Here is a 25,741-nt window from a genome sequence, read left to right as displayed (position 1 = left end):
ATTTTTCTGATTAGTCAAAGAAGCTTGCATAAACTTTTCTAAAGTATCCTCCAGTTTAGATGTTCTGTCATGCACCGAAGGATAATGTTGTTGTTGTTGTTGATAAGGAGGTTGTCTGTTTGAAGGACCAGCATCTTGCTTCCATCCAAAGTTCTAATTTGGATTGTTTCTCCACCCCTGTGAAAAGTTGTTATTGTTGGAGAAATTTCCTAGTCTTCCTTGGTTGCTCACATATTGAACTTCTCCTTGTGAGCTACTCTGATAAGAACAATGACCATTTGGATGATCTCCTCCACAGAAGTCACATCTCATGGGTTGTTGACTAGGAGAAGATTGCACAACTTGCAATTGCTCTGGTAATTTAGACATTTGCTTCGTCAGTGCTTCAATCTGTTGAGTCAGAATCTTATTCTGAGCTAAAATCGCATCTGTAGTACTAAGATCAAGCACTCCCTTCCTCTGAACAGTTTGCCTATTATGCTGAGCTTGATGATCTGTGGATGCTAATGCCTCAATGATTCTTGTTGCTTGCTCCGCATCTACACTCATCATTGTTCCACCTGCTGCTGCATCTAATATCATCTTGGTGTCAGGCCTCAGACCATTACAGAATATGTTCAACTGAGCAATATCCTCAAATCCGTGATTTGGGCATTTCCTCAATAAGGAATTGAACCGCTCCCAAGCTTCACAGAATGGCTCATCTGGTCCTTGCCTAAACGTCGAAATATCAGCTTTGGCTTTGATGTAGCGAGATGGTGGAAAGAATCTGTTCAAAAATTTCTCCTCAACATCCTTCCAGCTATTCAAACTCTGATTTGGATGTGACTTAAGCCATTCCTTTGCTTTACCTGCCAAAGAAAAAGGAAACAACCGCATGTATACATGCTCAAGATCTCCTTCTTGAAAGCCCATGGTTCCTATCAATTCATAGAATGTAGAGAGATGAGTGTATGGATCTTCATTATCCATTCCAGTGAATTGATGAGAACTAATCAAGCTGAGGAAAGCTGGCTTCATCTCCAAAGTTTTAGTGGTGGATGGTATTGCTATGCTAGAAAAATATCTCGGTCCTTGTTGCATATCATAGTCTCCAAGTGTCTTCCTGGCTGGAGTTGGTCTTTGATTCTCCATGTTTTCTGATTGAGGTGTGATGGAAGTACTGGAAGATTCTTCCCTTGTCTTTCCTTGCTTCTTTTTGCTTTTGCCTCTGTTCCTTCTAGCTGTCTTTTCTATCTTCGGGTCAAATGCTAATCGATTTTCAGGAACCTGACCTCTTAAGAGCATAAATCAAACAGCTCAAGCAAGGATTAGTACAAAGGGAAAATTTAATAAGCTATCTAATAAAGAAAAAAAAAAGGGAAAGAAAAGAAAAGAACAAAAAGAGATAAGAGTGAATTATGAATGAAAAAGAAACTTGGTGTATTGAGGTCTGAATTGTGAGGAATGGAGAGTAGAATTGGGTTTGAATTGTAGTAATGCTCTCTTTTCTAAGTTGTGCTTTTTGTGATCTTGAAAAACCATTATTCTTGAAAGCCTAGCCTCATTACAACCTTGAAAAGACCTTAAGATCCATGCTGATTGTGTGTTTGTGGTTGGATTGAAAATGACTAGCAATTTTGATTTGTTGAAATTCAGTGGAAAATGAGAGAGACACATGCCTGTGAGACTTAAGAGAGAATTTCCTTGGTTATAATCACTTGTTCTTATAATTAGTTTCCCTGAAAAATTGGCTGCACTCTTATCCTACTGCTGTTCGATAATTGGACTCACCATTTGCTTTTGATTTTGAATCTGTGGTTTGGAATGCAAAAGTTGTCTAGTAAGGAACTGTGAAAATGATTTCTCAATAACCAATTTCAGAGTTTTAGTTTTGAATGGTGTTAATCTTGTTACTTTGCTTGAGGACAAGCAAGATGCTAGGTTGGGGGGAGTTGATAAGTGCCAAAAATGAGTAATTTTCATATGAAATGAGGGCACTTATGTTCTCAATTTGTATTTATATCATGATTAATTCTCCTTAAACCTAGAATAGAATGAGCTTCCAACGGCGCCAAAAATACTTGTTGGCCTCTTGGCAAGCGTACCAAAAGTCAACTATAGTATAATGATTTAAAGTAGGAGTGTCAAACCCACGAGGAACGGATTCAGTTAAAATAACTAATTATCTCGATCAGCATATATATACAAAGATTTTAATTTGATTTGACATTACTATTGCATGAAATTAATATAGTAAAAGCAGAAAAGTTTAGAAAAATACAGTAAAAGAAATTGGGATTGAATTTCATCTATCTCCCTTGTTTGTAATCTGAATGAATATAATATATAACATCTGAAAATACCAATATTGATGCACACTCAAAAATCATTTATACCGATCCCTCGCGTATAAAATTCATAAGATTAGTTTCCTGAATATTGATTCCTCACATATTCAACAAACTATCCAGCATTACGGTCGAGTGTTAAAAGCAATTGATATATTGAGATCTATTCCTAGCATCACAGTATATCAAGTATCATTGTTCAAATCAGATTTTCAGAAATACTTTCCAGTCAGATCTAAAAATCAAAATCAAAACATCTATTGATCAGATAGAAGTAAGCATTAAGAGCAAAACAATAATACCAATACTGAGTAAAACAGAAATGCTATATATAAATATCACCAGATTACATCCAAGTTCGAGTAGATTACATTCAATCCCAAAGGAGAAGATTAGCCACTCATGGTAGCCAACAAAATCCTATGAGCTAAGAAGAAGAAGAAGAAAATGAGAAACTGTAATGCTCCTGGTAGCAGCTCTGCAGCACGAACGTCTTCTTCTCCAAAAATTCCAAGCTAAAAAATCACCTTCTGATGCATGAAGAATATATACCCACGAAGTCTCGCTCAAGCTACCTAAGTCTCGCTTGAGCGAGACAGCATTCTTCATCCCAAAGAAAGCCTCTCGCTTGGGCGAGATGTGCTGAAGCCAACATCTCGCTTAGGCGAGCAAGAGTACTTCAAGCTGAAGAAAGGATCTCGCTTAGGCGAGATTGGCAGCATCTGAACTCGCTTGGGCGAGAATGGCGGCAAAGGAAGGTCTTCACTACACGAGCGCTCGCTTAAGCGAGCTCCTGCGTCGCTTGAGCGAGAATGGCGGCAATGGTTTTAGCTTAAGCGAGCATGCTTAAATTTGAGCGACCTTGACAGCATTTTTTTCTATTTTCTTCCTTTCTTGCTTTCTCCTTTGCTCCTCCTAAGTTCTTTCCTTTCTCTACTCTATTGTACCTGAAATTTACCAAAACAGGGATCAAGTGACTTCTTTTCAACAAAAAGAACTTGGAAGCTCATTCTATTCTAGGTTTAAGGAGAATTAATCATGATATAAATACAAATTGAGAACATAAGTGCCCTCATTTCATATGAAAATTACTCATTTTTGGCACTTATCATGTAGGCTGTTCAACTGCACTTGGTTCCTCCATTGTATTGTTCTCACAACTTTGCTCTTGAAAATGATCATTTGTACTCATATCCTCATCAATGGGTACAACTTTATATTCACATTGAGCATCATCAACATATCCATCAGTAGATATGTTTGTGTGAGAATCTTCAATTACTTCATCAGCAACATCTTTAGCAAAATTGATATGTCCATCAGTAGACATATTACTACGAAAATCATTATATCCATCAGTAGATATATCAATGTGATGTGATTCCGCTATTGGTTTTTCAGACTGATTCTGTAAGCTTTGTGTCGCGGCATTCATCATCTCTTTCTGATATGTCTGATCCATCTTCATCATTTCAGTCATCATTTTCATCATATCTTCCAAAGTTACCTTTCTCACTGCATCATTCATTAGCTGACTCAAATCTTCAGACATTTGTTCAGCTTTGATGGCCAACTTCAGAAGCACAACTTTGATTTCATGATGAAGTGCATTAAAACCTGGATTTTCAGGAAATCTCTGATGGGGTTGAGGGGTGGTATTAACAGTTACAAGTAATTCTATGAAGTTGTTCTTACTTGCATCCCTCAACATATCAGACAATATTTGCTTATTTTCGTACCACTCTTGCTCAATATTTCTGCATCTTTGATCAACTCGCAACCTTTCATCCATGGACTGTAATTTCTCTATAACTTCACCCATTAATATCATAACTTCCCTGTAGGATGGTCCATTGGTTGCTTCAACTTGTTGTGGTGGTACATATTGTTGATGAAAACTATTTGGAACATATGGTTGCTGAGGTGGACACTCAGAATATGGTTGTTGCTCATATCCCATAAAAGATGATCTAGGATATAGATCATTAAATTGTCGTAAAGTTAACCCACTTATATCAGGTGTAGAAGTAGGTGTGACAATTTGTTGCTGAAAATCACGTGGTTGTTGTGGATAGTAATCATAATTCACTTGAAAATCACACTGTTGATTATTTTCATTTGAAAAATTATTTTGCATTTTTGAAAGAGGTTTTCTGAAAAGAAATAAGTTGAAGCTTGTTGAGTAGACTTCCAGGAAAGAGAGGTGCGTCTCAATGGACAACTTAAGTACCTTATCTTTCCTTAGCCAAAGTTTTTCCCAACTAGTTTCACAAATTTCCCAACAAAATTCCTCAAACAAAAACTAGCTTAAAAAAATAACTAAATAAAATAAAATAAAATAACTAAAGAAAAAAAAATCTTAGGACAAAAATTGAGAAAAGAAAATGTTATAAACAAAAAATAAAAATCAAAAATAAAAAAATAAAATCAAAAGAATAAAAATAAAAATAAGAACTAAAATGATAAAAATTCTAACCGTGTTCCCCGGCAATGGCGCCAAATTTGATACCGCTGTCGTTGACGCGATCAAATTAATACTACTAAACTATAGCAACTTCAGTATTGCTAAGATAGTAGTCAAGAAAATAGAAAGGGTAAAGTAACCCTAAGTCGTCTCCCAACGAACACGGAATTGATTTTTAACAAATTAGTTCTTATAAAACTATACAAATGAGTTAGTCAAATAAAATAAAAAATATAGGGGATTAATATAAACAAAGATAGAAATAAAGTTTAAAAGATAAAAAGAAATAAAAACAATAGTAAAGAAAATAGATTGATTCCATTGCTTTTTCAAAATAGATTCATCATCGGTTATCTAAAGATTATTGCTCAATTAATTATTGTTGTAGATTTACAAATTAATCAATGTAAAGTCTCAATTAATTTGTTGGCATTCTCACTTTTAACCAAAGTATAGTCTCAATTAAAAGTGAGAACTTTTAGATTATCCACAGTAAATTCAACCAAAGTACAGTCTCAATCAAATTTTACTATGCCTAATCATGTCTATTCTTTTATCTCCTCACCAAATAAAAAGCTTAATTAATCAAAGTAAAGTCTCAATTAATTTTCGTTAGAGTAAATACCTTTAATCAAAGTAAAGTCTCAATTATTGGTAAAAACTCATTTAATCATATGAAAGTTTCTAAATAAAATCAAAGTAAAGTCTCAATTAAATTTAAAAACCCTTGACTCGTATGATCAATATGCATATAGATTTAAAATCATTACTTTTTATGTGATTCAAAGATAAAAGACATAGATCAATTAAAACCTCAACAATAATAAAAAGAACAAAGAAATTAATTCATTCTAACCTCAGAATCCATAATGAAATTACAATGGAATCAACCCAAGAAGTTTAGCAATCCATGGAATACAAAATAAAAAGAAGAATAGAGAGAAGAAAAGAGAGAGAAAGGAAACGAAATTAGGCACCCCTAAGGGTTCCTAAACTCCGAAGTCCCGAGCTTGTCCTTTCTGCTTCTCCCTTGGTCTCTTTATATAGGAATTGGACTAGGCTTTTATGTTGCTAAAATCTCTCAAATATCTTTTAAAATAAAGATAAAGATAAATATTTAAAAATATTTGGAGAGATATAAACTATTTGACAAATATAATTGGTTGATAATATCAATATCTAATATAATTAAATTAATTAATTAATTAAAGATATATGATAAATTATCACCAATTAGTATTTGTATTAATTTTCCAAATCAACCTTTTGCAATCTCCTTAAATTATCTTCTAAATAATCCAATATCTTCAAGATATTTTTGTTTGTTGTGGAACTAAAAAGATTCAAGAAGATCTTGTCATATTTAAAAAGATTTGGTAGTTATTATCTTTTAATATTTTATGATATAATTAAATAAGATAATTATTTAAAAATATCAAATAAAATATCTAAGATATATTTTTCCCAAATTATCTTCTATCATAAAGATAAAGAAAATTGCAAGGTCCAATTTTTTGTTGCTCTCTTCTTGGTTTAGCCAAACTTCTTCACTTTTTCAAGTTTTTCTTGTCGTCTTCATGCAATGCTTGGCCTGAATTTTTGTGCTTTTGATAATTTCTTATTCTTTGATTTATCTTTAAGGTGTCATGAAGCTTTAATCAATTTATTTCCACACCTCTAAATGAGCTTAAAACTTAGCTGCATCAACAAACGTTAAAATATCCAAAAATAATTTATGCAGCTAAAAATCACTTTTTAAGACATTTTTATCACACAAGCTCAAACAACCTAATTATCAAAATTATCAATTAAATCACTCTTTAAGCACACAAATTCAATTAAATACCCAGAATTAAACATTAAATGAGGGCAAAAATACGAACTCATCACCCACTAACAGGGGTCATGAAATTATGTCCCGACCACTGAAGCGTAACCCCGGAGGTCTCACCTAGAGACTCCAAGGAATTACACACTGACACGGACTGAAAATCATACATCAACAATGAGAGAACATTAATCTTGCTTACAATTTCGTACAAACCCTTGAAAATGAATCCTCATCTGAATCCCATGTTGAATCCATACCACTGGTCATTTCCACCCCATGAGTATAGGGTCTCATCTCATAACAATATCATGCCCCTTTAATTCCAACCCATTCATTGATTTCACATGCCAAGATCCTTCAATCACATCTATCCAATTTATAATACAGAATATACCATGCCTTTCATTTCACAGATTTCATACATCACACAAACACATCATAAACCAACAACACAATTTACAATTTAGCAAAGTCCCTCAACCCGCAGTGCATCTCGCTCAAGTCAAGAGCCCTCGCTCAGGCGAGAGGGGTACTCTCGCTTAGGCGATAGACTCTCACTTAGGCGAGATCGCGACTAGTGCTGGCACTTTCTCGCAGGCTCGCTTAGGCAAGTCCTGGCTCGCCTAGGCGAGACAACCTCTCGCCCAACAGTGACGTCCCTCGCCTGGGCTAGACCACAACAGCATTCCAGGCATTCACTCCTCCTTGCTTAGGCGAGTGGCTCTCGCCTGAGCGAGACTGGGCCTCGCTCAAAACCAAAGTCCTCCGCCTGGACGAGGTTTCGTGAACCCTTAGTTTACTCCTGCAAGTCTCGCCTGGGCGAGTAACTCTCGCTTGGATAAATTATAATTTTTCACATTTTAGATTATAATACTAAATAAAATTTCATGAGAACCAACACATTTATTAAATTTGCAAACATTAATGAAACCTAGTTGATAAAATTTAAAAATATTTTTTTAAAAATATAAGAGGAAAACAAATATTCAAATTAAAATATATTTTAAATGTTTGTTTACTTCAATCTTTTAAATTCTAATGAATCTCTTTTTTATACACTAATAAAAGTTATAATACAATACTTAATCAAAATGATACAAAGAACAAATAATAATCATAATAATAAAATTTTAACATAGATCTTGTATCTTTTGAACTTCAATTATGTTGGATGGTGATAAAAAAATATTAATGACAATTACATTAAATTTTTATATTGTAGTAAATAAAAGTTATTTATACAATTATAGTGACAAAATTACAGTATGATTGATAATGAGTTAAAAAATAAAAAATAATTAAATAAAATATATCGAAATAGTATTTTACATAATGAAAGTAAACAAGAAATAAAAATATTAAAAAATTAACAAATGTTTACAAACAATTTGAGAGACTATTGAAATAAATCGCACAAAGGAAAATAAATGTATAATTAAGGGTATGATAAGTTGAAAAATATCTTAGAAATCTAAAAAAACTTTTCAAATATCAACATATATACTTAGTAGTTGAGAAATAACAAAAAATGTTTTAGTGAAATAAAAAAGTTATTCAAATGAAAATAAAAAACTAATAATAAGAATTATAAGTAAATGTTTTTTTTTATATTACCTAGTAAATGAAATGTTTGTGCTATTAAATACTTAAATTGAGAGTATTAAACATTTTCATGTGAAAGAAAAATATACATTAAATAAAAATATTAAAAAATAATAGAAATATTCAAATGTGAGACATAAATTTTTTTAATTAACATACATATTTTTAACATAATTACATAAAGATTATGATAAGATAAAAAATATAATTGAAATGTGAATGAGTTTCATGACAAACCAAATAATTAGAATAAATAAAAAATAATATATATATATGGTTATTTAATTATTTAGGAATATTTTAATAATTTGAACGGGGATGGGTAATATGGCGGGGATATGTACATCCCCATACCCATCCCCATACCCAATTGAAAAAGTCGGGGATTTCCCATACCCATACCCATACCCAGTCAATGCGGGGATTCTCCGTTAAAATGGGGACAGGTTCGGGCAATACCCACGGGGACGGGTTTATTTGCCATCTCTACGCCTGGGCAAGATTAACAGATCCCGCCATTGCTCCTCCTGCAACAATCACATGCTCGCACCCAAAAGACAGTACATGGCAGTTCACGCATTCAACACAATCATACAGTGCATACAACATCTAACAAACTCTAACTCAGCCATAAAACAATCAGGACTCGGACTCTAACTTTCCCGTACTTGGAAAAAGTTTAGCTAAGACCTCGACGGCATGACCACGAGCGCAGCAGCTCTAAGGATGAACTATGGGCTGAAATAGGGGTGGGATAGAACCAGAAAAATGAAGTTAGAAGAGGCTTTTAACCGAAATTACGAAAAGATGGTAAAAAGGGAACCAACACGCCTAGAAGAGATACTTACATGGAGCACAAGTTCTCTTAGCTCAACGTGACAGTGGAAGCAAACCCTAGTAGAGGGGTTGACAGCTGTAGTCTTAGGTTCTCTGAAAATGAATGGAAAATGTGACTTAGGACAACTAAGAATGATTTTATCTACCGGACCAGCCCTTAGGCCCACTTATAAGGACAGCCCTTTAGTTTAGGACAGAAAGATAAAGAATAATCTTAACGGGCCTTACAGGTTTAGCCAACTCTATTAGTATCAAACATTAAGAAAATTCTTTAAGCATGGCTAAATGGATGCTAATATGACTCTATAACACATATTTTTATTTATTAAAAATAATTAAAACTATTTTTATGCATTTTAATTTTTTTTTATAGAAAACTAACCTTTTTGTGTCACATTATAATCGGTTAAGTTGACTCTAATACCTAACAATTTGATTGACACTAATATTTGGAAGCTAAATTGCACAACAATATTATTTTATAGTACATAAGTTAACATTATTATTTATTTTCTTAATGGAATTATTAATGATATATTTTGTGTTTCGTGATTTCGGTGCTAATTCTAAAATCTATGAGAAGATTAGAAGTAGATGAAATAAATGCAATTCTTTAAATGATTATATCAATTTTAAACCTTTTCATATTTTAAAGGGAGAAAGCAAAGATACTGATATTTTAGTAATGATATTTTAGAGAAGATACTGATATTTTAGAGTGGGTCTTAGTATATTTTTTAGCAATAGATTTGACCTTTTAGAGGACATATTTTTATAATTTGTTGCATGCATTTTGCCTAGGGTCTTATGTATGTTTTTTTTTTTTTATTATTATTATTTGTTTAACATGGTAGATATGATAGGTGAATATTGGATAGAAAAATTATTTGTTGACAATTTTTTTTTTACAAATTTGACAATTTTTTTATAAATAGAATTATAAATTTTTTATTTTTTAATCAAAATAAAGTAATTTTTTTTTATCTAAAAAAGTAATCTTTCAAACTTTTGTTAAAATTTTGTTTGTCAAAATATCGGTTTTGGATATGCCCATATTTTATACTAGTGTCCAGCATGTTATTTGATAAAAAAAGAAGAAGTTAATTTTAATTTTAGAGAACCTTTTAGTTTTCTTCTTATTTTTCGTCATAATATTTTTAGATAAATTTGGCCAACAGACTAGTGGCGACAATTTAAAACTACAGTAAAGAGAATAAAAATATCTTTTTAAGTTATGGTCACAATTTAATACTAGAGTTAGTGAAGAGAATAAGATGTATTTAAAGTTACGGCCACAATTTAAAACCATGAATGAAACATGCTGCTTCCGATGTGTATTCTGTTCCGACACGCAAATATTCAGTAAGGGAATCAAGCAAGGCAGTGTCTGTTACTCCCAAAAAACAATGTATCTTTACTTTAGTTGTTCAGTGGAAACTTTACAATTAGGACAATTAGTTCAATGAAATGACCAAAAGCAGAGTGGTCCCAGATATTTCTACTAAATGTGCACAGTGGATTTTGTTTTAATCACCCTTCCTGGTCTTTATAAGGGAGCCATTTCATGCACTAGGCAACATAGCTTCTTAGTGTTAGTAGCAAACACATAGCAACATTTATCAACCCTGTGGTTAACTAATGACGATGGATAAAAAATGCGGTGCTAGATTTAGCAACATGCTCGTTCTAGCAAAGCCTTATTTGTTATGTGTGGGGTTGCAATTCGGAATGGCTGGAACATTCATCATCACTAAGGCTTGTCTGGATCGTGGAATGAGTCGCTTTGTGTTAACTGTGTATCGCAACGCCGTTGCTGCGTTTGTTCTTGCTCCTTTTGCGATTATCTTTGAAAGGTGCTACACTTATATATATAAAATTACTAATAATGCATATCCTCGTTACAAATCAACAATTGTATTTTTCAGCACTTATTTCCTGTCTGTCATAATTGTTAGCTTACAACTTTGTTTAGTTAAAATTATGTTGTATTTAATTTCTGCAGGAACATTAGGCCGAAAATGACAATGTCTATCTTCATGCAGATACAGGCCCTTGCATTTCTTGAGTAATTTTCTGAATATTATGTATTCATTATTCTCATTCATGACGTAAATATTGATCGTATTTTTAATTTTTGACGAAAAGAATAATTTGATTATATTTATTTAAGGAAGAAACACTTGTACAGCTGTGCATGTGAGAACTATAATGTCCTTCCTGTGTAGAAGGGATAATTATTTCGTAAGTAACATTTTTCATTAAAAGGAAAAGAGTATATGGGAGGAAATGGTTTTGAATTGCTAAGAATCAATAATTGCAAATGCTATTACTTTATTTATTGAAATCTGGAGAATTTTACGTAATCAAGAAATGTTTGTTTGACTGCGTTGTGTATGATAATTCAGGCCAGTGATTGACCAAGGCTTCACTTGTTTGGGGATGCAATACACTTCTGCTACTTTTGCATCTGCTATTATGAACGCTGTACCCTCTGTAACCTTTGTGATAGCAGTAATTCTCAGGTGACATTCATTTTTTCAATTCATTTCTATGGATATGAGTGTAAGAGACTTTTACATTACTATCAATTGAAAAGAGATTATGTTGGTGTCATTTTTAAGTAAATTCTGAAAAAAGTTTAAAGTTATTCTTTGCATATGTCAATTTCTGATTAGATCAAAGTTTTAAACGTTTCTTTCATTATTAGTGCTCAGATTGCTTGTCAATCTTTAACAAATCTCGTTAATGCACGCTAGCTTTTTCTTTCTTACAAAGATGCAAAAATAACCTTACCAAGTAATTCAAACATTACGTGCATGCTTTTTCTTTCACTTCTAAAAGCTTTATAACATTGCTTAGTTTATGGCACGTGTACATAACATGCACAATCTCGTATTGTGTCAGGTTAGAGAGTGTAAAGTTGAAGGAGCTACGCAGTGAAGCGAAGGTAATTGGAACCTTGGTAACCTTTGGTGGGGCTCTGTTGATGACACTTTACAAAGGTCCCCAAATCAATCTTATAAATAATCCAAACAGCACCCAGAAACATGAAAGTCACTCCCTTGAGGGTGACAAACACTGGTTCACAGGGACCCTATTTTTATGTTTTGGTTGTTTTGCTTGGTCCTCCTTTTACATATTGCAGGTAATTAAAAATAATTATACATGCATATATTCGGTGATGTAATTTATGATGACATTATAGAATGTGATCAGTGAATATTCGCGGTGGTATATAATAATGTAAAAGAAATGAAAATTGGTGCAGTCCATAACAGTGAAAAGGTACCCTGCGGAACTATCTCTGTCATCGTTGATATGCTTGGCGGGTGCATTGCAAAGTGCTGTGGTTGCTGTGATTGCTGATCACAACCCTCGTTCTTGGGCTATTGGTTTCGACTACACACTCTATGGCCCTCTTTATGCTGTAAGTCATGTTCTATATCAGTAGAAAAGTTCTAATTAAACATTAAATTTATTTTAAACCATGAAGATATTGGTTAGACATAACTAATTTATTTTAGAAAACCTGATTAACTGGTTTAAACAAAATCTCCTCTCTTTAATTATGTATTTTCTTTATATATTATTCTAAACCTTTTATTTTTAACATGTATATATATACATATGTATGTATATCGATAAACCTTTTTGTTTAGGTTCTAATAATTTATTTTAAAAGCAAAGCACTGTTGGTTTGTGTTAGATTCTGTTTCATAATAATGTTATTTCTCCTTTAGTATTATTTCTTCATGGGTGTACCTCTCCACGTGAAGTAGACTTTTGATCCACCATTGTTGGTCGAATTTTGTTCCAAGTGATTTCTAGTTTCTTATCACATCTGACCTAGGAGCTAGATTTTGACGGCTAGAGTAGGTTATTAAAAGTTTCTGTGCTTGCTCATAACAATTCTCATTAAGTTTTACAAAATAGATAAGGAAAAGAAAACAATTATCTAACTAAGACAGAAATTGTTTTTATTTAAAAAAATATGATATTAAACATGAATCTAGAATAAATTTAAGATTGACTGAAATAAAAGTTTGGTATATTTAGGTGAATGAAATAATTGGAGGAGAGGGTGTAATATAGATCATATATCATAAACTTGTTACCCAAATTCGGGATGATATAATAACTAAACTGAAATTTAATAAGTTTTATCTGAATAATTACACACAGTGCAAAGATGATTTCCAGTCCATTTGAGCAATTAGTACTTACTCTACCATGATGATATCATATACGTAAACAATTATCGAAAAGAAGTACAAAATAATCTATTATAATTTTTTAAAAATAAATTATTTTTAATATAAAAGAATAAATTATATTTAAAAAAAAATATCTATTCTTATTTACATCAAATTATGTTCTGGTTAAAAAAATACTTGACTTATTTTAAATAAAAGATAATTTTTCAAGAGAGAGAAAGACAGTATAACAAAATTATTAAATAACAAATAATTTAGAAAAAAAATAATTAAAAAAATAATTAGTAATTATATGAATTAAGTATTACAATATTATTGGTATTTAAAATAGTCTTTATAATTAATAAAAAATCATGCATTGAAGCTTAATTTAGAATTTAATAATAATTAGTTAAGATCTTAATTTTTAATATCAGAGATCAATTTAAATTCTGATTCAAAATTAATTTTAAGGTTTTATTAATAAAATGACTATTTTAAATTTCAAAAAATTTTAATTTATATAATTTACTATCTAATCTAATCAGTATGAAGACTAACTATTATTTGTATGTAAAAAAATAATTATTTGTTCATAAAAAAATTATTGTTTAATGATTTATTAAATTAAGGCAAATGTTCCATTTAACTTATGTGAATCGACCTCTTGTATATCATTGTATTCCAAAAAACAAAATTTGAAATCTTAAAAGAGTTCAGTGGTCATATAGTGATAATGTAATATATATATATATATATATATATATATATATATATATATATATATATATATATATATATATATATATATATATATATTGTATCATTCGATGACTAATTATATAAAGTTTAAATAACTATCGTAAAAGTCGATAAATTTATCATTATTAATGATTAAATAACAATATTAATTATATTTTAGATCATTAGTGTAATTTAAAACTAGTGGTCCTCACAAGTTATAAAAAATGCAGGGAGTAATGAGTTCAGGAATAGCATATTATGTACAAGGGCTGGTAATGAAAAGCAGAGGACCAGTGTTCATGACATCCTTTAATCCTCTCTTAATGATCAACGTTGCTACTTTTGGCTCCTTTCTTCTAGGAGAACAGATCTACCTAGGAAGGTAATTCTTATCATGTTGTGTTTGGTTAATCCTTCTTTATTTTGATTCATCTCATTGTTCAATCTTTATGTCAATGTTTTATTTTCTGAATGATGTTTTTTGTTTGTCTACAACATTTTATATCAGTATCATTGGCGCCACCATTATCGTAGTGGGGCTTTACTCAGTGGTGTGGGGTAAAGCCAAAGATTATCCACTCCTCCAACACCCATCAGCAACAGCAACAAAGGACACAGAAGCACCAGAACTCCCAACAACCTCATCAACTCTTAAATAGTACAATCTGCTTCTGCTTTCCATAATAAAAGAAATATCCTTCTTAAAAGAATAAATTTTCAGCTCTTAAATGTTAAATTTGAAAGACTAAATGATTTTTTAAATTGTTTTAGTCTTTAGTTTAACACTTTAGAGTTTTTTTTTTTTTTTTTTAATTTGAAGAATCAAAATCGAGTGGTGCTGATCTACTCTACTCGTTATTATTGTTAGTGTTCTAATCAAGGAGTGTTGTGGGACTTATTCATGGAAAAAGTAAAATATCTTGATCGTTCTTTTCGTACTTCTCTCTTTAAGATCTTGGGAAAGTCATAAAGTATGCTATGTGTAGATGTTGAGCATAGTACCTCACGATTGGGTTAACGAATGAGCTAATGATCTTTAAACCCAAAATAATTTTCACCACAACAATGTAACAAGAGTTTGTCTATTCTTGGAGTATTGCCACTATGCATCAAAGGTAGCTTTTAGACACTCGAAAGCAGGATACACTTAATTGAAGAACCACTTTAACTTAGTCAAATGGCATCTATATCTTATCAAGATAGTAAGAGAAAGTCTTAATTTAAATTATATAATTCAATTAATAATGAGATTAATCACATTATTAATTTTAGACAAAGAGAAAGTTTATTATTTTTTAAGTTTATTTCAAGCAACATTTTTATTATAATACTCACGTTTTAAAGACAACATATGAATAAATCAGACATAAAGTACAAACATTTTAAATCAACGATACCTTGTATAATCACAAGCACTTCTAAATTGTGGACTTACAATATATAGGTCTTGGGGTCTAACAACTCTCTCAACTATTGTATTTGATTTTGAAGATGGAGCTGAGGAAATGGATTTGAGGGGAAAAATATATGAAAATGAGATTATTTAAATTAAGAGAAAAATCATGAGAAATGAAAGGATTTGAGATAAAAATTTATGAAAGTTATTGAGTATTGTGATGAGTTTGCACCACTAAAAAAGTGCAATTTACCAACTGGAATTAGTTAGCAAAATAATTTAGTCACAAATTGTGACCGAAATAGTTACTGAATAATAGTAGACGCAAATTAGTGATTGAAATGGTGACTAAATCAATATATAGTAGTATTGATCGTTATCACGACTAAAATAGCGATTAGAAACGTTTGGTCACAAATATTTTAACTACCAAATTAACGATTAAAATAATATTATGTTAGCTACCAAAAATTCATTGGTCGCTAAAATATAAAATTTGATAATTAGCGACCGAAAATGTTTGGTCGCTAAATGTAATACTTTAGTCGCCAAATGAGCGACCACAATAATATTGTGTTAGCTACCGAAAATTTATTGGCTGCTTAAATATGCTTAATATAACAAATAGTGACAAAAAATGTTTGGTCTCTAGATATAATATTTCAGCTATTGAATTAGCGACCGAAATAAATATTGTATTATAAAATATATTTTTAATATAGTAATTAGTCAACAAAAATTTTTGATCGCTAAAAAATTATTTAATTAGTGACCAAATTAATGATCGAAAATGTTGGGTCACTAAATTGACAAACACAATTTTTTCTATAAAATTATTTAATTAAATTAAACTAACAAGATAGGAAAAATTTATATTAACAATAAATAAAAATTATAATTAACTAAATTTTTTAGTTTTACAATTTGTTGCTGCTTACATTTTAATTTTAAAATAAAAATTAATAATTAATTAGATTAAACTAATATATGATAAATATAAATTATAATTAATTAAATTATTTATTTTTTTAATTTGTCGATCCTATTTAAGAAAAAACTTAAGATTTCGCGGTTCACATTAGTTCTTATTTACTACATTTGATCGAAAAAATGATAAAGTCCCAAAATTAAAAATTCAAGGTTCATTTCTTCTAATCTTACATCGATGTTTGGAATCTCACAAGTAATTATAAATTATATTTATAGTAATTAGTTATCATACAAAATATTTATTTATAAATAATTTTGTCACTATATAGTTAAGATATAATTAAAGTCTATTTTCTTAACTACTATTAATTTATTCTAATTACTAAATTTTTGTGAGTAAAAAGAATAAAATTATAAACTAATTTTTGGTTTCTAACTAGAAATAAAGGTTATATTAGGTACCGAAAATTTATTAGTTGGTAAAATCTCTTTAATGTAATAATATGTAAATATGTAAATAAATAGTCGCTAAATTATATGATTTCCTTTCATCTAAACAATATAATATGTAAATAATTTTAACTTTCCTAACTTAAACCATAAATACTACCTCTTAAATCTTAACCCCATGCAATAAACTCTAAACCATACGTCCTAAGCTTTAATTCTGTAAGTTTTATTTTCGAATCAATTTTTGTCTTTCAATTTTTTGTCATAATTTAATCCTTATAACTTTTGAAAAAAAATAGAAATAATTTATTTTATATACATTTATTTTTGATTGATATTTTAATTAACTAAATTACTCTTAAATCTAAATTTGAATTAAACAAGATCCGCATTTTATTTTAAGATAAATTTTAAATAGATAATAATTTGAAAATTTATTAATAGAAGTTACATATTGATTATTTATTTCATTAAAAGTTCTACTAATGTAAAACTCAATTTTCTAAATTTTCTCTATTTTTAAAGATTAATAAAATACGAGGAAGTAGTATAGTAATAAAAATTGATATTATACTTAGAGATTGTATTTATATTAATTAATAACATAAAAATACTTATTTATTTAGATTTATATTCAAAATTAATAATTTTAAATATTTTTTATACACATAATTAATATTAAATTTATAAAAAAATATCATTTAATAAAAAAATAACAATAATATGACAGTTTGCGATTAAAAAATAAAAATGGTTTACTTTATAAAAGAAATCCCCTCTCTTTGAATTTTTTCTTTCCCTCGTCTTGGCGGGCTTTGCCTTCCATTTTCCAGAATTTCCAACTCAATTCAAGTCATCACATTTGAAATTCCCGAATTTTAATACAATTTTATTTTCACGACAATATCTTCTATCAAGATCCCCTTTTGTCTCAGATTGTAGGGTTTATCATTCATTCCATGGCCGCAGAGAAGCTCAGGGATTTGACTCCACCTATTGATTTGCCTTTACTTGGCGCAATTGTGGCTGCCTTCTATGATCCCGGATCCATGGAACAGGTTGCACTTGTTTTCCATTTTCGTCACTCTTTCTATTTTTCGCTTGGGATTCCATTATTCAACGTTCTCCCAAACTTTTCTTCGCTTCAATGCGTCATCCTCTCGTCATTTTCAATTATCATTTGTCTTCTCCAAACTTCAATGCTTACATTTACGCAGTGTTAACGTGTCGTTGCGCAGCGAATTACCTGATTCTAGGGGATAATAGCGGCAGATTCTGTTTTGCGTTCACTGGGACTTTCTATTATTGGGAACATTCAAAAGGGTTTCAGGTCGTGTTTGATTTGGCAAGTTCTCGGATAGGGTTTGCCTCCAATAGGGTGATCGTGATGGTATGTGATGCGAGTTGGGGTTTTTGGAACAACTATTTCCCTTTATTTTCTTTTACGTCTCTCTTTGACTATTGACATTTGGGGAATTGTAGTTAATGCAGGGACGAAAACTAGGAGAAGTAGTGACAAACATGGCTATTGTAGTAGAACGAAGAAAGTGGGTGGTAATCACTAGCTTTTGCTTCTTTTTTTCCTTCTGCTTCCTGCCGCAACTTGTTCACTAGGGATCCAGAAAAAATATTGAAATACAATTTTTTATTGTTTTTTGTCTTGTAAGGCATGAAAGTATGGGTGTGGAAAAGATGGTTAAATATAGAGACTAATTTCGATGTGTGTATAGGCTCATTCTCCCATACTAAGCTATTGCACTTTCAAGAAGTTTATTTCCTCTCTTTTCTGTCTAAAGATTTTTTTTTTTTTGTTTTACAATTCAATATGCTATTTTATTAATTTGGTAAAATGTGTTGACCGAAAGGAAGAATAAAATGGTTTTGTTAGTGTGTTAGGTTGATACATAATTTTCAAATGCACTGTTAGGACTGGGAAAATAGAGGAACATGTATCATTAATTTGAAATTGTGTATATAAAAAGGTAATGAATGACATGTTTATATAAGTTTTTGAATTTAAGATTTGAGAAGGTAGTAGCTAGAGTGGTACAAAAGTTGAGGTTTTATGTGGAGACTTTATCATCACTGCTTTGTTGTCAAAAAATGAAGCTACTATGTGAGAGAGGTTTAAATCTAAGCAGGTGGTTTCTGTTGGAGTCAGAAGTGAAGTTATTCTGTAATACATTTCTTTCAAACCCCAGCCCTTTTATGAAACGCTTCTTTAATGTTGATCTGCTCTGATTTACTGCATCACCTCCTTCATTCACGTGTGGTGGATGGTGTATAATTAATATGCTGCAACTTGCAGGAAGAAGAAGCTTCCAACTAGGAACAAATTAAATTTAGTTTTAGCCATAACAGCCCATGAAATTCCTTTAGTTTTAGCAACAGAGGTACAAATAGGTGGTCTTAAGAGGAATAAACAAATATATTAACTAAAGAACTATTAGTTACCACAATAAATCATTGTCAAATAGTAAATTCCACATTGTTTCTGGTCTTATGTCAAATATATGTTCTTGTTTTTAAATGCTTTTCTTTTAGGAAACCCGTGGCTACCAAGTAGCTTAAGACGCATTGGCCAATGATATTTTATACAATGTGTGTATATATAGCTTGAATATGCACACATTCTGTTCATGCTCTTGACTAATTTCTTAATTAAGTAATTATGCCTTCTTCTCCCACCAACGAAAATATAATAATCCCATCTTCATAATATATGTGTAGCTTTTATTGGTCAAAGATGGTTTTCATCACTTGCATGATAAACAATTGGTAATTACTAATATATTCTACAATTGTCTGGTATGTGTTATACCCACTTTTTTAGGTTTTTGGCTTTGTTGTTGATGGTGTTAAATAATATGTTGTTCTTTTATTTCTACATTCTTCATGTTCTTTAAGCACGATGTTGTAAGTGCTTCTGCTTCAGATAGTTTGATTTAGTTCAATTCTTCGACAAGTAGAAATTTGCTTCATTATTGATCTTTGTTTTATGGTTTCTTTGAGACCAACTTCAGTCCTCACTATACTTAGCTAACTACTGGTATATCCTGATACTTACGTTATATGCTAAATTTGTCACAGGTTCAATTGCCAAAGCACAGGTTTGAGTTGAATTTATTTATTTTTCGCTGCTGACGGGTGAATGAAGTAATATGATTTTATTTAAATATAACAATGATTGTGTGGAATAGGGTTGAAATGTGAACCAATTGACATCTTTATTCTATACACATTATACACATATACATACCGAAAACAATTCAAATTATTAAATATTTTCTTTTAATATTTAAATTAACTAATACTTTTTGTAAGTTTTAGTTTTAAAATAAATTTTTATTATAAAAGAGAAATTCATACAAAGAAAATAAGAATAAAATGCAAGATATTTTAATTACTCTATCCAAACAAAATATTTAGAAATGAAAAAATTTGAAATACAAATAATTTAAATATTATATATTTAAATATTTTTAAATTGTTGAATAAAAGGCTGTTAATTACATTTTTAATAAGCAAATGTAGCTAACATACTAGTATTGCGTATACGCCGTAGTCAAAATTTGAAATCCATTTGAGTGTTAGAATGGTGCAGTAGTGAATGAAGAGGTCTTAGTATTATTTTAAGTGGGAAAAGTTTGGTGTGAGGCATTATGCCTGAGGTGATAATGCTGTAAGAATCTAACGTAGACCAAGATTGATGGTATATCAGCTTAGCTTGAGTAGTTTAGAATTTGTCGATTCAGCAGTCTAATGGTATTTTAGGATCTAATTTCTAGATTATGCAAAATAGTACTTTAGGACCTCAAAGTTAAGGGTTGAAGCTGGAATTCCATAATTATGGCCAAGTTATGACAACCAAAATGAAAAATAAAGAAATAACCATAGTGTCAAGTAGAGATGGCAAATAAACCCGTGCCCGTGGGTATCACCCGAACCCGTCTCCGTTTTGACGGGGAATCCCCGCTTTGACTGGGTATGGGTATGAGTATGGGTAATACCCGAAATTTTCAACTGGGGATGGGGATGGGGATATATATATACCCGCCCAAATACCCGTCCCCGCTTAAATTACTAAATTATTTATAATTTATTAAATAATCTAAAAAATATATATATATAAACATAAGATATCCACACATATAATATATATACATAGTAATAATAATATAATATATAATATAATATAATATATATAAATAATTATATATATATATAAACATAAGATATCCACACATATAATATATATATACATAGTAATATAATATATAATATAATATAATATAATATAATATATATATATATATATATATATATATATATATATATATATATATATATATATATATATATATATAACATAGTTTTCATTCTCTTTGTTTTTTGTTATACACTTTGTTTACTCTCTCAATTGTCTGGTTTGTTTTTCAAGATTAAATTTTGAAGGTAATTTTTCTTCTTCTTATTACATAATTTTTACTCTCTGTACATGGTTATGTTCAAATAGGTGTTCCTCAATTTCATTCTATGAAATAATTTTTAGGTTACACATTTGATTATCTTTATTTATTTATTTATTTTCATGAAAATGTTTAACTCTTATTTTGTAGCTCTTCTTTTTGTTACTTTGGTTATACACTTTTTTATTCTCTTTTAATTGTTTGGCTTGTTCTTTAAGGTTTAAGCAGATCTTCAAGGTACTTTTCCTTTTATCATAATCTTAATTATACATTTTTTTTTTCCGTTATGTTATGTTCAAATGAATATTCTCAAATTTGGGTCACACATTTAATTATCTTTACTCCTTTATGATAATTTTATTTATTATTTATTTTTTGTTTCATGATAATGTTTAATTATTTACTATAGAGGCTTTGATGTGTACAAGAAGTTGGATATGGAACTCAAACCATCTAGGTAAGTTACTCAAATTTATTAATATTTTTTGTTAGTATTTTTTGTGAATTCTCATCTAATATTCTACATTTGGTGTTTGTAGGTGTTAAAAAATTAAAAGGAAAAGATGTTCTCATGAGTTAAAATGAATCTGATGAAGAAGGTACATTATATTCTAGTAATTAAAATTTTCAATTTCAATTATTATATCATATCTAATTTTTCATTTTTTTTCTATGTGTAGGTGGATCGAATGCAAATGAAACCACTGATCATTTGTAAAATTAATAAATATTTTGGTTATTATAAAATTTTAGTAATGTGTAATTTTTTAGCTTTTATATAATTATTTGAATTTTATTTAGTTGTTATTTGATACTTTAATTTGAGATTTATACTATTATAATATTTTTCTTAATATTTGACATCATGAAAATCAAAAAGAGTATGTTATTTTAATATTGAATATTTTGATAGTATCATGATTCCGTTGGTGTGATTTTTAAATTTTTTTTATAAAAAATATTTAATTGATATATGGAACAAGAAAAAAATGGGTATGGGTACCCGTTACCCGGTGGGGATGGGGATGGGTCAAAAGTTGTATACCCGTTGGGTTTGGGGATGGGGATGGGGATGAATTTTTATTATGGGGATGGGGATGGGATCATGATACCCGTACCCGCCCCGCCCTGTTGCCATCCCTAGTGTCAAGATGGATGGCGGCAACTCACAACTCAACATTGGTGGGTTCAAAATTGATGAAGAGAGAATACCCAGCCACAACATTGGTGGGTTCAAAATGATTAAAGTTTTCGTTCTAGAGGTTGGGCAAGTTAATTTACTCGAATGTATATATAATTAATATTATAATGTAAGTTAACATTTATGGATTTTTATTCAATCTGTAATTTAACATACAGTACAATTTCATTGAAGGAAGAGGTGAATATTACGATAAAGTGAAAGAGAGAATCCCTATACTCTAAGGCCACTCAATAGAAGAAAATTCCCCCAAGAGAATAAATATCGAATATTTCACTTTTAATAGCAACCAAAAAGAAGAATTCGGAGGAATCTCAATCAAACAAGCAAATTCGAATGAATTTGAAAAGAACCTTGTACCACTGAATACTCTCCTAAATTCCTGTTAAAATCTCATCCAGAGAATTTTTTTTTTTTTTCCAGTGGTGATGCATAATTGATCAATTTATACGATAATGGAAATTCGGCATCACCTTCAACAACCACGTTGTAGTCAAAACAATGAAAAAATATGAAGTTTCTTTTTTAAAACTTTACTCCACACTGAGTTTTGTAAGTACTCTGGCACCGAATTTTAACCAACTGTAAGTTAAAACACAACATAAGACGTTAAAGATACAGATCCATCTAGTACTAAAGGTAGACTGATCAGGGCTTACTCATATAACACTATCATGGAAAGAAAAAATAGCAATGATAACCGATTTTGCAACAGTGTTAAACTAAGGCTATTTACTATCTCAAGAAATTGAATAACAGAAATAAACAAGATATATCTATTAACACAAAACATCAACATCCACAGTGAGCTTTTTTGATTTAATCTTGCACATGAGAAAACAAGAAAACAACCAGTAGCCACAAGTATCCCCTACCTTTATGTAAATATTTTTTTGTGCATGAAAAAGCAGATAGCATTCGAATGCATTGCTACAACGACTATAGGTTATGGATGTTCTTATTTGCCTTTCACGAGTTACTTCTGCCTAAATTTTTTCTGTTCATTGTGTAGTTTAAGACTTTTTGGCTTTAATAAATGAGACTTAGGAGTTTGATACAAGCCTTAAAATTGGTGGGTATTATTATGATTCTTTCCCTAGAATGTTAGTTTCTACTTAAATATTTTATGAGGATTTGGTATTGATCATGACTCAGTTGTGTTATATGGATTATAAGTAAACTCTTGGATTATGCACATCGCTCACTCTGTCAGCACACGTGCTACCTGGCAAAAACGAGGTTGTATCTTTGTGGATTTTCACCAAGGAAGCTAACATGATAAATTGTCTTATCTAACTAGGAAATATATATAAAAGGTGTTAAAACTCCATAAGTGAGAAGACGCTATATAAAAGAAAAAAATTATGTGATTAATTCTTTATTAATGAATCCTTATACTAATATATATATATATTTGTTTGCCATGCATGTATCGTGGATTGTTTGCTAAATGAACCAATGAAAAACGAGCCCTTTGAGGAAGACGTAGATGTATATCTGTGTATAAGGTGGAGGTGGAATTTGGCTCCAATGAAGACCAAACATATCTTAACCTAGGCAATTTGTTTTTGAGCTGGGCTATTTGATTGGACTCAAAAGGAATTTTTCTTTACGAATTAGAATAGTAGATGATGTAGGCATCTTGAATCATATATTTCCCCAGCTGTGATGCAACTGCATCGTAAAACATCACAAAGTTCCCTCATGTCATGGATCGAGCAGGGTAGGGCCAAGAATAAAAAACAACGGCTAGGGAGAGGAAAACCACCTTGCCAAAGTAGAAAGTGGGTTCGACCTTGGATGTGGATTCTGGAAACAATCAAGTGAGACAAACACGTCCACTCCACTTGTTTGACGCTGATATTAATAAGGATGTTTCACACATAATCTATTTAGATGTGGGAATTTAAGTACAAACTATTAAAGCTGCTGTCATTGCCAATAGCTCAAGTGTTTTATACTTACTAATAAAGTATGTATTAAACATAAGAGGCTTAAATATCTTTTTGGTCCTCATTTTCGTAGTGTTTGTTGTGGATGGTCCTTATTTTGACAGAATGTTTAAAATAGTCTTCATTTTCGCAATTCATGTTTTATTTGATCCTTTTATGTAACGCCATTTAAATCATCAACGGAACATTGTACAGGTGGCACGGCTTGTATTAGGGTGTGTTACGTGTACTGTACATATGGCTAATTAACGTTAATTTACTTTTCAATTTAGGGGAAATTTTGCAATTAGGGAAATTTCTTCATCTTCGTCTTTCTTGAGCTCGGATTTGCAGAGGAAGCAGCCTTCCACATGAGTATCTTTAATTTTTGGCCAGAGAATCTTTTTCTAAAATTTGCACCTCATGCAAAATATTAGCTGCAACTGCAATCCAATGATGAAATGACAAGTATCAGCTGTTTCCTCTGCAAATCCGAGCTCAAGAAAGACGAAGATGAAGAAATTTTCCTAATTGCAAAATTTTCCCTTGATTGAAAAATTAATTAACGTTAATTAGTCATATGTATAGTACACGTAACACACCCTAATACAAAGTGTGTCCCCTGTACAATGTTTCGTTAATGATTTAAACGGCGTCATAGAAAAGGACCAAATAAAACATGAATTGCAAAAATGAGGACCATTTTAAACATTCGGTCAAAATGATCAATCCTAGGGTAGGAAACTCTCACAAGGTTAAACACAAAGGTGTCTTAAATTCTCCAAAATGATCAATCCTTTTACAAATGTTAGATGATCCCTTATGTAGAAGTGTTTAGGGGTCTCTAAGTAAAAGCACATAAGTTCCATAAGGGCTACAATGCAAATAATAAACCCTATATTCTGGAAGGTAGGTTAAAAAGGTGCCCCGAGATGGTCTCCCAAAGAGGCTTCTTGGCCAAGACAATTGCTCACATGTTTTAGATGTTTCTAGAACTCTTAAGGTGGATTCTTGACCAAGTCATGTGGTCCTTCATTCTAGATGCTTCTAGAATGGTTTGCTGCTTCTCTTTCTTCCACATGTGCTACTAAATTTGTGCCACCTATGCCACCTTCTTTAGGATATTAATTTTCCTACAAAACAAGGAAATATGGATTAGAATGTTGGCTTAAGTTAATCTTGAGTCAATAAGTCAACCCTAGACAACAATAAAAAAGTTCACTACGAAAGTCAACTAAGCCAACGTTAGGGAATTCAAACTAAAGAAAATAAAAGCAAAGGAAGGGATTAAGGAACTCCCTTTCTTCTAAGCATGTGCCATGGGTCATCATCCTTGGTAGGGATCAAGCCTTCATCACAAGTG

The 25,741-nt window shown here is 30.8% G+C and overlaps 1 protein-coding gene, 1 long non-coding RNA gene and 1 other non-coding gene across 3 annotated transcripts; all 3 read left to right on the top strand.

The window, feature by feature from the left end:
• Nucleotides 1-637: 637 nt before the first annotated feature.
• Nucleotides 638-744, top strand: LOC114195708 (small nucleolar RNA R71). The gene has a single exon (XR_003606541.1). It is a non-coding gene; the product is annotated as a small nucleolar RNA R71 (small nucleolar RNA).
• A 9,893-nt stretch (nt 745-10,637) lies between these two features.
• Nucleotides 10,638-14,939, top strand: LOC114194044 (WAT1-related protein At4g08290-like). Its single transcript, XM_028084077.2, has 7 exons — nt 10,638-10,917; nt 11,067-11,129; nt 11,470-11,586; nt 11,969-12,209; nt 12,333-12,491; nt 14,232-14,383; nt 14,510-14,939. The coding sequence occupies exons 1-7, from the start codon at nt 10,703-10,705 to the stop codon at nt 14,658-14,660; spliced, it is 1,098 nt and encodes a 365-aa protein (XP_027939878.1). The 5' UTR covers nt 10,638-10,702; the 3' UTR covers nt 14,661-14,939.
• A 2,657-nt stretch (nt 14,940-17,596) lies between these two features.
• Nucleotides 17,597-18,572, top strand: LOC114193219 (uncharacterized). Its single transcript, XR_014984004.1, has 2 exons — nt 17,597-17,835; nt 18,016-18,572. It is a non-coding gene; the product is annotated as an uncharacterized LOC114193219 (long non-coding RNA).
• Nucleotides 18,573-25,741: the final 7,169 nt, after the last annotated feature.

This window comes from Vigna unguiculata, chromosome 8 (assembly GCF_037176805.1).
Source record: "Vigna unguiculata cultivar grain cowpea cultivar isolate G323 ecotype 2 chromosome 8, ASM3717680v1, whole genome shotgun sequence".
Classification (NCBI taxonomy): domain Eukaryota; kingdom Viridiplantae; phylum Streptophyta; class Magnoliopsida; order Fabales; family Fabaceae; genus Vigna; species Vigna unguiculata.
This window is presented reverse-complemented; position numbering and strand designations above follow the sequence as displayed.

Excerpts from the sequence above, each read along its gene's own strand:
- LOC114194044 (XM_028084077.2), top strand. The coding sequence starts at position 10,703 with ATGACGATGGATAAAAAATGCGGTGCTAGATTTAGCAACATGCTCGTT. Across the intron at positions 11,130-11,469 it reads CAGGCCCTTGCATTTCTTGA|GCCAGTGATTGACCAAGGCT; the intron begins GTAATTTTCTGA and ends ATGATAATTCAG. Across the intron at positions 14,384-14,509 it reads GAACAGATCTACCTAGGAAG|TATCATTGGCGCCACCATTA; the intron begins GTAATTCTTATC and ends ATTTTATATCAG.